Genomic DNA, 15801 nt, shown 5'->3' on the forward strand with positions numbered 1-15801 from the left:
AAAAAATATACCGTAAAATATTAATTATAATTTTATAATTTGACTCTAAAAAAGATATTATAACGCCCCAAAACAAACTAAGATGAACTAAAGCCTCGTAAGGATTTCATAAGTTAATTTGAAGTTAAAATGAGTTACTTTAGTGTTCTTAGGCAGTGTGTGAAGTTTGATTAAATTTTGAGGTCAAACGTCCAAGAACGTCCATGACGTTCGGAAGGTGTGCCTTAGATAACACTTGTGTATCTCTAGGTGTTTGAGTGAGTTTTATGTGTTCGTTTTACTTGAAACTTGCATGAGATGTTCCTAAGACCTAGATATCCTTAACCTATAGTTTAAAGTGTTTAAAATCCGTGGAGGTTATGTCTAGCACCGAGAGGATATGAAGAAGAGGAAATTACACTTCTTGAGTTGAGATGTTGTATTCCAATGTACCCCTTGAGATGAGTACTCCTCGCGAGTAGATAATGAGTTACTTAGTAGCAATCTCCTAATCCCTTAACTATGCGCTCGCATAGGTGTAGCCATTGGGAAAGCCATGTAAAAGCTGAAAAGAATGACCTTACTTTATGCAAGTGAGGATCCCTCATCCGATAGGGGTTATTGTCGGGATTTCATGTCTAGCTTTCATGGTCTATGTCGGTTAAGCTAAACCCCACAAAAGAATTGATTGAACTAAGTCTTCTAAAAGAACGTACTAGTTATGGTAGGTGGTGGTATGAGACGCTCATTGCACAAGGTAGGACCTTCCGAAAGGGAAGACTTGGTGTCAAACCTTCTAAAAGAATGTACTACTTAGGGTAGGTGGTGGTATGAGACGCTATCTACTCATTGCACTAAGTAGGCATTCCAAAAGGGAAGACTTTGGTGGGTTTTTGAGTGTCTTTTAATGTCTTGCCATTGGTTGAGGGGCTTGTTTCTTCCGAGTTGAGTAAGTCGAAAGGGGTAGCCTTGAGAATTGCTTTGGTGTGTATTCAAGGAGGCATATGCATACTTCCTTCATGTCTTAACTTAGTGAGTCTTAGGATAATCCCGAGGTAGGCAAACTCTTACGAAAAATCAGTTCACTTTCTCTTTCACTTGGCCTTGGAAGTTCACTCATTTAGAATAGGATAGTTCATTTAATTGCTTAAGTAGAATTCATTGTAAATGCTTGAAATGCTTCGTTGTAATGACTTAAATCTGTTCACTGTAAATGGGCATCTAGTTACTGTAAAGTTTTGAAAATTTACTGTAAATGGTCTTTTTTGGTTTAAAATTATGGGAACTCTTATCTAAGTGTTAAATGATGATTCTTGTGATGTTTTGTCTTTATATCCTTAAATGTTTTACTTAAATTGCATGAAATCTTATTTTACTAAAATGTCCCTTTTCGCATGTTTTTGCTTATGCCATACTTAGTATATTGTTTATACTAACCCCATACTTTTCTATACTCTATAAGTATAGGCTGAAGGCTTTTTGGTAGATTAGAAGGCGAAGCTTGGGAAATTCACTCTCTCAATAATTGGTATGTCCTCATATATTCGAGGACATAGTCTATCGTTTCTAGTTTTATTATTAAGACTTAATATGTATTTGATTTCAATGTAAAGAGCCGTGTCCTTAAGATATTATATGTTGTGTCTTAAGTTTGACTTGTGATGATGAGATTTCTTAAGTATTTATGAAAGATTTCCTTTTTATTAATTTATTCGTGAAAAGTTTTAATTCCTCACTACTTTTCATGTCTTATGTAATAAACGATAGTTGGGCTTATACAAGACCCCAAAGGTTTAAGTACGCCTTGCCACGATTCGAGGATTCTCCCTAACTTCTAGGGGTGCTTTCGGGTCGTGACAAATATCATGACAATTAAGTAGACGTTTGGTTATGCGATACCATATCACAATATGGTATCCTGAGATGAAATCAATGTTTGGACGTGCAATTTCACGCTGATTCCATCTCAAGATTCCATATCATGAGATGTGATACCATGTTCTCCAAAAACCATGATATGGAATCATATGGGAATACCATATCATTATTTGAGTTATTTTAATACAAAAATTGATCAACGAGTTTATATTTTGTTAAAACAACCCTACATTTATATTTACTAACCATTTATTTCAATTTTCACATGTAAATAAAATTTTGGGCAACTTTCACATATAGCAAACATAAAATTCATATTTGTATGTTATAGCAAAGTTTACATAATTGCACTCTATAGCAAACATATAAAATTTATAAGTCTCTATACATATACAATTGAAGCGAATTGTATAAAACAAGAAAGAGAAAGAAACTTGTCCAGAGAATTGTATAAAACGAAGTGTATTAGACGAATTGTATAAGTATAAGTGTATAGAACGATTATATACAATTTGAATTTGTATAACATGAGAAGGAGAGAAAGGCAAAAGAGACTTGGGCAGGGAATATACAATTGAATCGAATTGTATAAAACGAGAAAGAGAAAAATTATATACAATTTGAATTGTATAAAACGAGAAAGAGAGAAAGGCAAAAGAAACTGGGCAAGGGAGTTTTTTTATTGTATAATTGTAAGTGTATATGACGAAAATATGTGTATTTGCATGTTTATATACAATTTTCTCTCGCTTTATATAAACGGAAACACAATTTATACATTTCATTTCTGTTTGTATAAGCGAGAGAGGCGAGGGTGGCGAGTGAGATCTGGGAGAGGGGAGAGAGGGGAACAAAAATATATGTATTTATACAATTTCCTCTCACTTTATACAAATAGAAACATATTTTATACACTTGTTTTTGTATAAAAGTGAGAGGAAGAGAGCGAGAGAGGAGAGTGGCGAACAAGAGTTTGAGGGAGAGAAGTGACTGACAAACAATTTGCTACGGGACACAATTAAATCAAAGGGTGGTTATAACAATTAATTTGATTTATTAGTTTGCCATTATATACAACTTTCCCTAAAATTTATAATCACATCATTAAAATTTATTATTCTCACCGACATAAACTTTATTATTTTCGCTAACATATAGTCACTTTAACTCACACTTCACGTTTGTTGAGTAATAAAATTTTGAAGAGCCTGTGAAATGTGTTTCATTTTTACACGAATATATTGATGAAACAATTACTTTAAGTGGAGAACAAATAACATTGTAATCATTTATTATACGACAGCAATACGAAATCCCATTGTTCCAACCTCCACGGATCCACTAGTCACCTCGAGGTTCACCAACGAGCAACAATGAACAACTAACCCACGTTGCTCTTTCATTTTCTCCAATTCTAGCAAATTCTTGAGCTCGAAATCACCAAAAACCAACCACAAAGTCACCAAGGACCCATTTCTCAACCATTTCCAACTAAAACAACCATCAAAAAATGGATCTCGACTTGACCCAAAACCCATTCATTTTTTTTTCTTTTTTTTTTTGGCGAACAGCTGCATAACCCAACCTTTTCAGGCCCACAAAACCCCAAATTCATTTGCTGTATAAAAACACCAGCGAGCCATCAGAACTCACACCACTATCGATACCATTCTTCGGTGAAACACCCATCAACAGTGAGCTCACAGACAGTGGTGAGCCACCACAAAATCTGCTACCTAAGGCCGAAATCTGGCCAAACCGACACCTTTAGGTCTCCATTCGATCCAGCCATGAAATGGCAAAAATCCACCGGAGAAAGCTGCCACATCCACCATTCCTCTTGTCGGTGAGACCATAAACACTTTTCCCTCACACGACTTTGTCTCCTTGTCGCCTCCGTCCGCCGCATAGATCGTCTAAAGAAAATGAAAGAAAAAAAATGGTTGAGCATGGATAGTTATGCATGAAAAAGTAGGTGGGTGGGTGAATAAAAAGGGTTTTTTATTTTTTTTCTTTTTTTAAATTAATTGTTCTATATTTTGATAAATTTTATAATTTTTAATTATAAATATGGTGTTCAGTTGCTTTTACACGCGTGTAATCACTCTCTCTAGCCAATTCAAACATTCAAATGGCACATAAGTTTGGTCAATGGTTAGAGGGTTCATTAAATTATGTTTTATTGAATTCAGGATCTAAATAACAAAAGGATAAGTAGAACGGTTCACAATACAATAACATACAAATATAAGGGTCCACCATACCATTTCACCTTAAATTAAAAATAAAACTAATATTATGGTGTTTAGATGGAAAAAATTATTAGAATTAGTAAAACTTTAGGTATGTACATTTTGAATAATAAAATATAAACATATAAATGCGTAATGAAAATTGCGGTTGAAGAGGGTTGGCGACCATGGAAGGAGTAGTGGCAGCTCAAGATCAGCAACAGCAACAGCCACAGCCGCCCAGGGTGGTGGAGGGTCTGAACCCCGCTGTTCAACAACAACTGAATCTCGAATCCGTTAAAACTCGAGCCGTTAGTTTGTTCAAGGCTATTTCTCGCATCCTCGAAGACTTCGACGCTATCGCTCGCACCAATGCTGTCCCCAAATGGTTCTCTTTCTCTTTAGTTCATTTCTTCTATTTTAACTGTGTAGCAGCAAATACAAATACATTGGAGTAGTTAAGTTGACTAATACTAATATCTACGAGCTGTATTAGCCCCCAAAATGAAGGTGAGTGAGACTAGATGATATTATTCTATCCCGTAGTACTAAGAGTTTAGAGTAGTCTATTTTTTTGTTAATAACCCTCAATTTGTTTTACCAAGCACCTCCTCTGACCTCTCTGATTAGGATACACTATGGTTTTATTGGGTAATTTCGGCTAATACAACTATGCTACCAAATGCAGGAAGTTTACTAGTTTGTCATTTAGGGATAGTTTATTGACAACACCAAAATGCATTTTGTGGGTTCTCCAGCCAAATGAGTTTCCGGTACTGTGTCTTCACAGGCTGGGATACCCCTGCTGAACTTTTAAGGTAGCCATTTTTATTCTTTGTCAATTTAGGCTGCGAGATTTGTTGTCATTAGGTAGGTCAGGATGTTGTGATTCTGTGTATATTTGGAGATGTAATTACTGAATTAAGTATAACAAGTTTGGGAATGCATGCTACAAAATACTACTTCAACTTTGATGCCTCAATAGTGCAGTTAATATCCTTCCATGAGCCTAGACTCACCAGGCAAGATTACCTTTTGGTTAGATGAACATTGCTACATAGGACATCACATTCTCAACCACAAATCATCTTCAGACAATTCCCTGGACACATCTCGGTTAGTAGGAGGTTACACAGTCTCTTCACCAACTTTCTTATACAGTTTGGGCTTGGATCTGCATATCCTTGTCCCCAGGTTTAGAGTAGTAATAAAGATCTGTGTGAAAAGGAGAAGCGCCTTATTGATGCATGTGGATTATCACAGTTGATCTCAATATTCTCATTATCTCCCTTAACAAATGAGAGTAGACCTTCACTCTCTAGCATTTATATATTATTCAACCCCACTTATAATAAAAAATCCAACCTAAGATATACTTGCACATTCGTTTTGTAGAAGGGAATGATATATAAGAAGATCAACTTACACATTTGATATTGATTTCCTTTGGTATCTTATTGTACTGCTGATTTTTTTCTTTTTCATATTATTTTTGTAAAATGAAATCCAAATCTTCAGCGTCATATATAATACCCTTTTCACGCAAAATCTGATCTGCCTCACTCTTTTTTTTCTTTCTATAGACACCATTTAACTTATTTGGATCTCGTTGGGAATTGAGATGAAGTGTTTTACAGTTGATACTTGATGATTATTCTTAAGAGTACTGAAAAAAAATATGGTATATCTTTATGAGGAATATGTAATCAGGAATGGTTTTCCAACTCATTTCTCATATATGTTAACATTTAGTTTTAATAATTCTTTTTGCTAGGCAAGATATTTTGGGGCAATTTTCTATGGTGAATCTTGAGCTTTATAACATTGTTGAAGATATTAAGAAGGTCTCCAAGGCTTTTGTTGTTCACCCCAAGAATGTAAATGCTGAGAATGCTGCAAGTATGGACTTATTCACTCACGCTTGGTAAATTTGTGAAGTTGGACTTCTATTATCCTTTCTTAATTATACATGCTAACCACTGACATTTGTCGTTGCATATAAGCAAGTACATAGGTAGTGTATAGGAAAGTGAATCACCGAGAAGGTTGGTGTCTTAATTCTTCTCTCCTCTCGAATGCTACCTAAGGGTATATACATATTTAGTCTGGCTGTTAAGTTGCTCTTTATCTAACAGTTTCACTTCTTGCTGACTTGCTGAGGTTAGCTTGATATACATGTATGCATAACTAGATAGCACGACAGTCAGTCACTATTGCTAGCAATTCTATTTCCATGTGGTGAAATTGTTTGAGCATAATCAATCAATCAATCAACCACACCCAATATCAAATTAGTTTTTTTTTTTTTTATGAAGTAAGTTGTTTCATTACCGGCATCAAGAAGATGCTAAGAGTACAAAAGTAGATATGCTAGTTCCGTTACATGATAGCAGTTAAGACACGGGAGCCATCCACCAATTCAAAAAATCTAGAGAAGGCTTAAAACATGACTATGTCTGGCCTAGAGTTAAAGAGCTAATAAAATCTAAGAAAGTAGTGTAACTATTCACATAAGACGGGTTGGACCAACAAAAAAGAATGAACAAACATTTAGCTTTGAGTGAGTGATTAAGAGTTGAAATTCCATCAAAACACCGTTGATTCCTTTCTGTCCATAGGCACCAAAAAATACATGCTGGAATCATTCTCCAGGTGTTCCTGATGGCCCCATCAACTATCAAATGGTCCCAACTCACAACAACTTCTCTGATAGTTTGAGGCATCACCCAGTTCAAACTGAATAGGGAAAGGAACACATGCCATATGCCTGCATCCACCGCACAACGCAAGAAAAGATGATTTACTGATTCTGCACTTTCCTGAATTTCTTTTCCAAATTTCTGATAAGGTTAATGAAAGAAATAAGCATGTATTTTTTGGGCTGTGGAGTATATTTGTGTTGACAGAAAATCCGAAAGATGCTTTCTGTCTATGTTGCTCAGACTCTCAGTGGGTGTGTATCGGATTTTCCAAAAGTATTGTATTTTTGAAGAATTTGACACGGGTGCGGCATCAAAAGTGAAGAGTCCGCGCAGCTTAGCTTTCTGTTAGTTGTTACTTACAAATACTTTTCGATGCAGTTCTACCTGTTATGCTGTCATCAAAGCTGCTGCCAGAGATGGAAGTCGAAGATAATGCCAAAAGGGAGCAATTATTACACAGCATGCAACACCTATCGGTAGCATCCCAAATTGAGAAGTTGAAGGTGGAAAGCTCTGCAGATGCTATTTCTTCTGTTTCTGTATCCTTGTGGCTTTCTAATATACCTATAACACACAGGTTAGAATTGATATGATTGGAGCAGCATGTGAAAGTGCTGAGAAAGTCATAGCTGATACGCGCAAAGCCTACTTTGGAACCAGACAGGGGCCAACACTGCTTCCAACTATTGACAAGGCACAAGCAGCAAAAATTCAGGAACAAGAAAATTTACTTCGCACTGCAGTAAATCATGGTGAAGGTGATAATATTTATGTTCTGAGTTTTTTCCCAGAAACATCTTTTCTCCTTCTCAGAGTTCGTTAAATGTTTTGCTTGCACAAGACATTGACGCTAAAGATACTTGGACCCCAATGGTCCCTATGTTGATGTTTAATCTAAACTAAAAGAAAGAGAGAAGGATTCTTGCAAACTATCAGATCCACTGAGTGCCTTGTTAATCAGAAAATTGCACATATTTCTGATGACGAAGAAGGTGCAATTGCAAGTCAGATGCTTCAATGTGCTTCTGCTATGCATCACAATATATATGTACAATAAACCTGACATGTGTCTAGTGTGTGTAGCATCCCTTTGGTGGTGTTTGGCGGTACACTCGTTTATGATTTGTTTTAACATGTATGCTCACAGATTTCATGAAAATGGTACTTATGCAGGATTACGTGTACCTGGAGACCAAAGGCATATTACTTCTGCACTTCCTGGTCATTTGGTAGATGTGCTTACAGTGTCTGATGGCCCCCAGTCTTTCGCTGATTCATCCGGTAGCCTATCATCTATTGTTGTCCTACTGTTTCCACTTTATTTCATGAACATCTGACTAGAGAAATTGATGCTGTGTTCAAGTAGGGACTTATCTGAAGAATACTCCTCCCTTTCCATCGAGCAATGTTAATAGTCAGGGAGCTTTGTTACAGGTCAGATTTCTTATAATTTGCCTTGTAAATATGCCTTTTGCTTAAGGGATGAAGATCAATTTGAAACATGATTTTACTTCCACCCTCCGGCGTCCTGTAATGTTGTTATTCAAAGGAGCTATGAACAAAGGGACAAGTGGTTATCTTGTTAATGAGTGAATATCAATTTGGAACACATGAATTTTACTTCCACCACCCATAATTTTGTTACTAAAGGAGTTATGAATAAGGAACAAGTAGTTATCACACAATTATGCTATTCTATCTTTATCATTTAAAAAATTATGCTATGGTTTCTTTCTGTTTCGAAAAAAGGAGCCTTAACAAAGATAAGCGGTATGCCGTGTTACCAGGGGGTCACAGGTTTAGCCATGTGTAGGTCTCTCGCAAAAATGCAAAGTAAGGTCTGCACCTTCTCTAGTCCCAGGTATAGAGGGAGCCTAGTGAATTGGGCTACCTTTTTGTCGTCTTCTGTATGGTTCTACTATCTCTTTTACTGTTCTCGGGGAGGGAATTGTCATGCCTTTTTATTCCCAGTTCACTCTAGGTTTACAGACCTCTTTTTAGGTTGGCCAACCTGATTATTTTCACATGTTCCATAGCACCAAATGGATACCAAAAAACTGCACATCTTAGAATGGGTTTAGATCAATTAGTTACTGAAGGAGTTTACTAGGTCCACTATAGTATTTAATAATCATATACATGTTCTATGTTACACACCAAATACACTACCCTGATTGTAATTAATATCAACTACTGCATGTTCTTTGTATACTTACATCCTTGGTTACACATCAACTTCTCGTGCAAGTTGTAACGCCTGTTTTTTTTTTTTCTGGGGGTGAAAGAGCTGTAGGAATTATTTCCCTCATTTATTTGAATTTATTGGAGGATGGGAGATCAAGTAGAGTTTGCTATTAAATACTTATGTAAGAGTTCGGAGAGGAAATGCAAATCTCCTTCTATTCATGGCGCTAATCAGTAATATGGAAACAATAAATGATTAATCTGCCAGAAGTATACTGATCATATCCTTTTTCCATTCTTTCTCCTTAACTAAACATTACATTAAATCAATGTTCCCCAAGTTATTTTAATATATTGAGTCCTTATTGTCTTTTAAGTTCGTCAGTTCTAATATGTATGTATTGCTCTTGGAGTAGGCTTCTGGAGCACTTCGGGCTGCAGTTTCTCCTTCTGGGCCCACTTCCTTTGATACTACAACAGCATCACCTCTGCAACATGTCAACTCACCTAGGTCTAGTGCTAACATGATGAATACACCATCTCCTCAGCAACAGACCCATCAGCAACAGCAGCAGCAACAGCAGCAGCAGCAGTTGCAGCAGCATCAGCTCCAACAGAGGCAGAAAATGCTGCAGTTACCTCAGCATCAGCAGCAAATTCTTGCCCAACAGCAACTTAGGCAAGCCTCAATGCCTGGACTGGGGCAGGTACAGTTTGTACAAAAATCTTGATTGGTTTAAGGTATCTTTTTGTGAATTTGCACGACGTATAGCGTGCTTAGTATGGGCTACCTTACCATTACCCTTTTACTCATAAAGAACAGGCATATATCTTCTTTTGTTTCCTCCAATTGTCAGCTATGAGAATTGAATCCCTAGCAGTTCCTTCACAGAAAAGCCACTTTTTTTGGCCTTTAATATCCAACTAGTTCCATTAGGGAATCCACTGAGTCCTTTATGACAACCCGTAAATAGATTTAGCGGTGAGAGGGCCTGATGAATCACCATCCAACTGCGAACGCCTCTCATCTCGCAAAATTTACAAAAGTTGAAGGCTAAAATTGTTTACCTCATTCAACTCTTGAGTCATTATGATTCATTTAAAAGGTCCAGAAAAGAGTTCTCTCAGGCCTCTGCCACATCCCATGTTGACTTTTAACAAATTGGGAGAAGTCCTCCTAGTTGTGTGGTATCCCGTATCCCCATCCTAGCTGCTCTTTGATAAGGACTGGTAACTTGTCATCCCCATTTCCTTTCCACGTGTACTCCTCTGAACCATGCTCCAGTGCAATCTTTATCAACCCTTGACCTCCAATTAGGGATGTTCATGGTTCGGTTTGGGTCAGTATTGGTTGAAACCAAAACCAAATACATATCAATCAGTTTGGTTGTTGTTATTTGGTTTGGTTCAGTTTTAATGATACCTAATGATATTTCTCTCTTCAATTTTTCCCCTTACAATTAAGAAGGATTTTCCCATCCTTTTTCATCTTTGTGATGTCTTCCATTCAAAATACTTTTGATCATTCATCTAAAGAGGATTCTGGGTTTCTTTTATCCGAAGCGAATGCTTAGCCTATTTTGTGTTCTTTTTACAGTCAAAGACTGACATAAAATAACAAAGAAAATAGATTCATAAATTGGATCCACTGTTTTGATATGCTTAATGGTAAATCCTAGTATGTGAGGACAGGCCACTAGTTTTACAGCCAAGCTCCTGATCAACCTACAGGATTCCCAACTTCTCCAATAGGTAGGAATTTTATCTCATTTCTTCATCTACCAAGGAGAATTAGGTCCATTTCACCAATTAAAAAAGAAAATTGGGACCATTTCCCCGTAAAATTGAAGAGCAAAAAGTGCACTGCTTGCACTGATCTCTTTAAACTTGTTATGGTTCATCTCTCCTTATTTAGCATTCAGACAATTCATGAGGAGGAAGAAGCTCAGATTAGTTAGTAACACATGCACACTGGCTGTTTGTATATACGACATGCGTAAATATCCAATTCAGATTCTTTTCAAAGGGCACTTTACTCCAGGATTGCACATATTTTCCAAAGAGTATGAACTTGTTAATCTTTTAAACAAAATGAGGACAATTATTGATTTTCTGCTACTTTTTTGGGTTTCATTTTTGGTTTTGGAAAAGCTTTGTAGATGACACAGAATCTTTACTTGACATAATTGATACTTTGTAAGATAAAAGAGTTGATTTTCTGAACTGTAAATGTGGCTGCAGCACAGCCTTTATGCTGATATGAATACAACATTACAGTTTTCTCAAAATTAATGAACATTGATTTTCAGCACTTTCAATATGCTTACCTTACCATGAATGACTTCTTCAAACATGAACATAATTATTATTCTATTTGGTGTATAATATATTAGTTTCTGTTGTTCATTTTATTGGGGAGTAAGTAATTGCTAATGAACCTGCTTTTATCAAACGGTGACCAATAAACCTGTTTATTAGCTGCATGGTCAGCCACAGATGCAGTTCTCTCAGCCACTGGGAGCACAGCAGTTTCAAGGTAGGCAGCTACCATCTGGTGCCCTTCATCACGGTATGGGTCAAAGTCAGCTCAACCAAGGAAATCAGCTGAATCGACATTTAAACCAGTTTTCTAGTCCTATGAATACTGCACTATTCAATTCTGCCCAAAGCACACCTAGCTCTCAGATGGTGAGTCAAATATATCAGTTTTTATGTTATTTCCTTCTTCAGTTCAGCCTATCCACAATGACTTACTCATTTTGCCCGAGAATTTTAAGTTCAAAATCTCTAGTTCTGCTGTTTTCTGCCTCTATAAATTAATTTGGGATATTCTGGTTACATCTGAAGAATGCAAGTTATTTATCTCATGCATTGAACTGATATTTCACATACTGAAAATTTCTGGGATCTTTGAAGCTGATAGTTCTAACTAAATGTTTGTTGCATTGTATGTACTGAACCTGTTAGAACCAAAAGTTCTAGAAAATTTTCATCTCTATTTGGTTCCAACTCATAGTTTGTCCATTAGTTTATTTTCCCCTGAAGGCACTCAATGTTGTATAGCACAGGATATGAAGTTATAGATCACATGGCGTGCTGTGTATGTAGTCCTCCCCTATGACATAGATATTAACTAACTTGGTTTACATGTTAATGCAATGCTCATCTGGTCACAGAAATGGTCGTTTCCGTGTCAACAACAACATAACCTAGTGTAAATCCATAAGTGGGGTCTGGAGAGGGTGGTGTGTAAGCAGTCTTACCCCTACCTTGGGAAGGTAGAGAGACTGTTTCCGATAGACCCTCAGCTAAAATAAAGCATATCTGGTCTTTTCTGTGTCAAGCTTCATTGTGTCTTTTGATTATTAGCTGTTTATTATTTTACTAGTTTCTGACAACGTGCGTTGCACGTTTATTCTTTACTATTGTTATATAATTTAAAATTGTGCTATCAAATAGAAAATATTTAAATCAACAATATTAATTTTACCAATTATATTTCATGTATCAACAAAAATAAATAAAAAGGGATTGCACATTTGGCATCAAGCAAAAAGTATGTAAAATTAATTAACATAATATAGTCTCCTTTAACTTTGTATAAGTCTTTTTTATGATCTAAATATCAGTGATAACATTTTATAGCCATAAATGGATATTAAAAATACATGCACACTTATTGATAAGATTGCCTATTTTATTTTAATGAGAAACGATAGAGTGAAATATTTATATTATTTAAGTAAGGTTCTAAAATTAAAAGACAGTACTATCAAAATTATACAAGATAAACACTGAATCTCATACATACATCTATTTCAAAAGCTCATAATAATAGCTAAAAGATTACATTACCACAATGAGTTTATTAGAAATGCAAAAGATATTAGAAACAACAATAATCTTCGTGATGGAGAATATATATCGAAAGAGATATGAGGAGTTAGGCATGTCTAAAAAGAAGTCTTCAAGTTCTTCTCCCACCTCATGTATTCTATTTTTTCATGTCTTTTTCGCCAATCATAGATGGAATAGTTTTTTGATTATCAGTTGAATGACAATTTCTTTCATTTTTCAATGTTATCACCTAGTTCTTAAATAGTAGTAAAAATGTCTGTTTAAATTCTATATTTTTCAGTTCTAAATAATAGTCTTTAATATATAGATAGATGGAAAGATGAAAAATACAAATCATAGACTTAATAAGAGAATTAACATTACCACTAATAATTATTACTTTGAACTTGGAATCTAATCTAGTTTGAATGAATAATTAAAAAGATGAAAAACACAAATCATTTTAATTAGTAATAAATGAGGCAGTTACAAGTCATCTCAATAATTTATTACTAATTCATTCATATATAATAACACACTTTTAATATCATAGTAATAATAAATAAAATAACTAAAATCAATGGCATTAATCGGATAAATGGGGGGTCACTTTTTTCATATGCCAATAATTATTTTAGGATATACATGTACAATTAAAATATGTCTTTTCACATTCCAAACATTTAATTATTTACTTATATTTTAATTAAGAATTAATTTAAGGAAATGCAAAAGTCGTCTACATTTTTATTAAAATGATACAAGTTAACATTTAAACTAAATAATTAAATGCTTTCTGCCATTAAAATATGTGCATCATAATTTCTAAATTTATCGAGCATTCTTTTCTTGAACTTAAAATTCCAAATGTCCAGTCTGCTTCGAATTATGTTAAACTTATTCTATATGGCAGATCTCAAATATGTCAGCAATGGTGCCATCACAAACTCTTCTGCCACGAATGCAGGTGTGTCAAATTGTATTTCCTATTGTTGTTGTCATGCATGCTGGAAGTTATTATTTGGTCAATAATTATAATTCACGACAAGGTGAACTGAGTGCCTTCTCTGGAGTGGAGAAAGTGACCCGATGTCTTCATTTAGCTTCAAAGGGAGGGAGTTCATTTTGTTTTCTGTTTGACAGTTAATTGAAATTTTCTATTTTATTGGCATTATACACATCAAATATTTTCTGTTTTGATATCTGTCTTGACTGTGAATTTGGTTTAAATTGATGGGAGGCTATAGCTATATGTGTGAACATGCGGACACAAATTACATGTGGTCCTTCAACATGTGGACACAACTTACATGTGGACATACACGCTTAGACATAATTAGTAGCCAAGGAATTTGGTTCAGCTTACATTTCTTGAAGTTCACTGATTATGTTTAAGCATGTATGTCCACATGTTCAAGGACATTTTTACGTCCAATATGAAAAATCTGTTTTTTTCGGAAGTCATTTGCATGGGAATAACCTAATTTTGCATGTTTCATTTATATTATGTTGCCAATTGTTTTATGGCCTCATATGACTGCTTTCAGTTTGGAATGTCTGGTGGAACTCGGAATCTTGCTGCTGCAAACCTGAGTGATCAAAGTAAAAGCACCTCCCTCTACTTATCTTTTATATAGTTCTGTCCATAAGGATTTTTCTTCATTTCTTAGCCCGAAGAGAGAATGTCGTAAACCAAATAAAAGTGCGCCTTGTTTCTAGTTGCAAAACATTTGTTCCTAAACAGAGATGGTGGTTTCTCTGCAGTGTTCAATATGGGAGGAAACAATCCTGGTATGATGTCAATCCAACAGCAGCAGCATGGCACATTTGGAAACATGTCACAAAATACACAGAATCTGCAGCAGGGTATGATGCCTCTTCAGAACGCACCTCAGACCCACCCTTCCTTTCAGCAACAAAGACCACAAGGCCAACAGTGAAGTATCTAAGATTAGATGGAAGAGGAGGATATTTATACCAAACCTCAACATTTCCTAACTTTGTTTGATCTTTAAAAAAAAAATGTGAAGGCCAGATTCTTGCAGGAAATTTTTGTTGGAACATTACATTTGTTAAAAGAAGATTGTAAAATTACGTGCCTTGTACATTATTCAGTCGTAAATGTAAATCAGAAGATGATTGTTTGCTATTCCACATCTTTTTTTAATATGCTCTAGTTGGTGTCTCAATTTGTGAGTACAAGAAATGAAAGAGGGTGTATACTGAGCCATTTGACTTATTACATGAGTCTTTTTCTGGTTGAAAAAGAAGTGCAGCATCTGTTAAGGAACCATCTCAACCTGAGCAAGCAAAAACAATAAATTTTAGTTTTTAAAGGAAAGTAGATGGTAAATGTGGGTGGGGAAAAAGAAGGTTGCTTACAAGTGTAAAAGGCAGGAGGAGCATCTGTGATAATGATGATGAGGTTGGAGTTGGTGATGTAGTGAAAATGGGGGATGAGGGGATGAGGGTGGTGAGAATGGTGGGGAAGGAGATGAAGAGAAATAGTAATGGTGATGTGCAGGGCCGACACTCACCGGAAGTGGGGATCGGGGAGTTGAGGACGAGGACGGACTTGCATAACCAGTGACCATTCTGAGTTAGTTATCTAGCTTCCTCCCCCCATCCCCATAGATGATGTTTAACATTTAAAGAGATGGAGCTCTAAATTTTGTAGGTAAACCAAACGGTCATCTATCTGTCTGTACGTTTCAACAACCAATCTATGTATACAAGGCTAAATTGGAGATAACTGCATTTTGTGGCAATCTTATCTATCCATATGAGTATGAATTGTAGATTAGCTTTGATATTACTGACTAGTATTGTTGACCCAGTGTATATATATATATTTTTTGGACATTAAGCTAATCCAACAAAATATATATAGGAGTAGTTCTAGTGTTTTAAGATGAATGAAAATATAGCTTTAAAGTTGATTCCGGTAAAATCTATATAAGTAGAAACAAACATCCAGAGAGAAGGTAGAG

The 15801-nt window shown here is 35.6% G+C and overlaps 1 protein-coding gene and 1 long non-coding RNA gene across 16 annotated transcripts; one reads left to right on the top strand and one right to left on the bottom strand.

Moving 5' to 3' along the window:
- Positions 1-4186: 4186 nt before the first annotated feature.
- Positions 4187-14965, top strand: LOC101263389 (mediator of RNA polymerase II transcription subunit 8). Of its 15 annotated transcripts, none has more exons than XM_069295676.1 (12): positions 4214-4476; positions 4777-4906; positions 5863-5987; positions 7169-7293; positions 7368-7548; positions 7964-8071; positions 8157-8224; positions 9391-9681; positions 11453-11662; positions 13725-13778; positions 14359-14413; positions 14576-14965. In XM_069295676.1, exons 2-12 carry the CDS (start codon positions 4851-4853, stop codon positions 14749-14751), a joined length of 1449 nt encoding a protein of 482 aa, XP_069151777.1. In that variant the 5' UTR covers positions 4214-4476; positions 4777-4850; the 3' UTR covers positions 14752-14965. The 15 variants fall into 15 exon arrangements, with proteins under 15 accessions (XP_010318429.1, XP_004235502.1, XP_010318435.1 ...); XM_069295678.1 differs by having other exon boundaries at positions 4236-4476; positions 5863-6012; XM_010320128.4 differs by having other exon boundaries at positions 4244-4476; positions 8154-8224.
- Positions 14880-15434, bottom strand: LOC138347382 (uncharacterized). The gene is made up of 2 exons (XR_011220262.1): positions 15194-15434; positions 14880-15111 (listed from the first exon to the last, which is right to left on the bottom strand). It is a non-coding gene; the product is annotated as an uncharacterized lncRNA (long non-coding RNA).
- Between the last annotated feature and the right edge of the window lie 367 nt (positions 15435-15801).

The sequence above is a fragment of the Solanum lycopersicum genome, chromosome 3 (assembly GCF_036512215.1).
Source record: "Solanum lycopersicum chromosome 3, SLM_r2.1".
NCBI lineage: Eukaryota > Viridiplantae > Streptophyta > Magnoliopsida > Solanales > Solanaceae > Solanum > Solanum lycopersicum.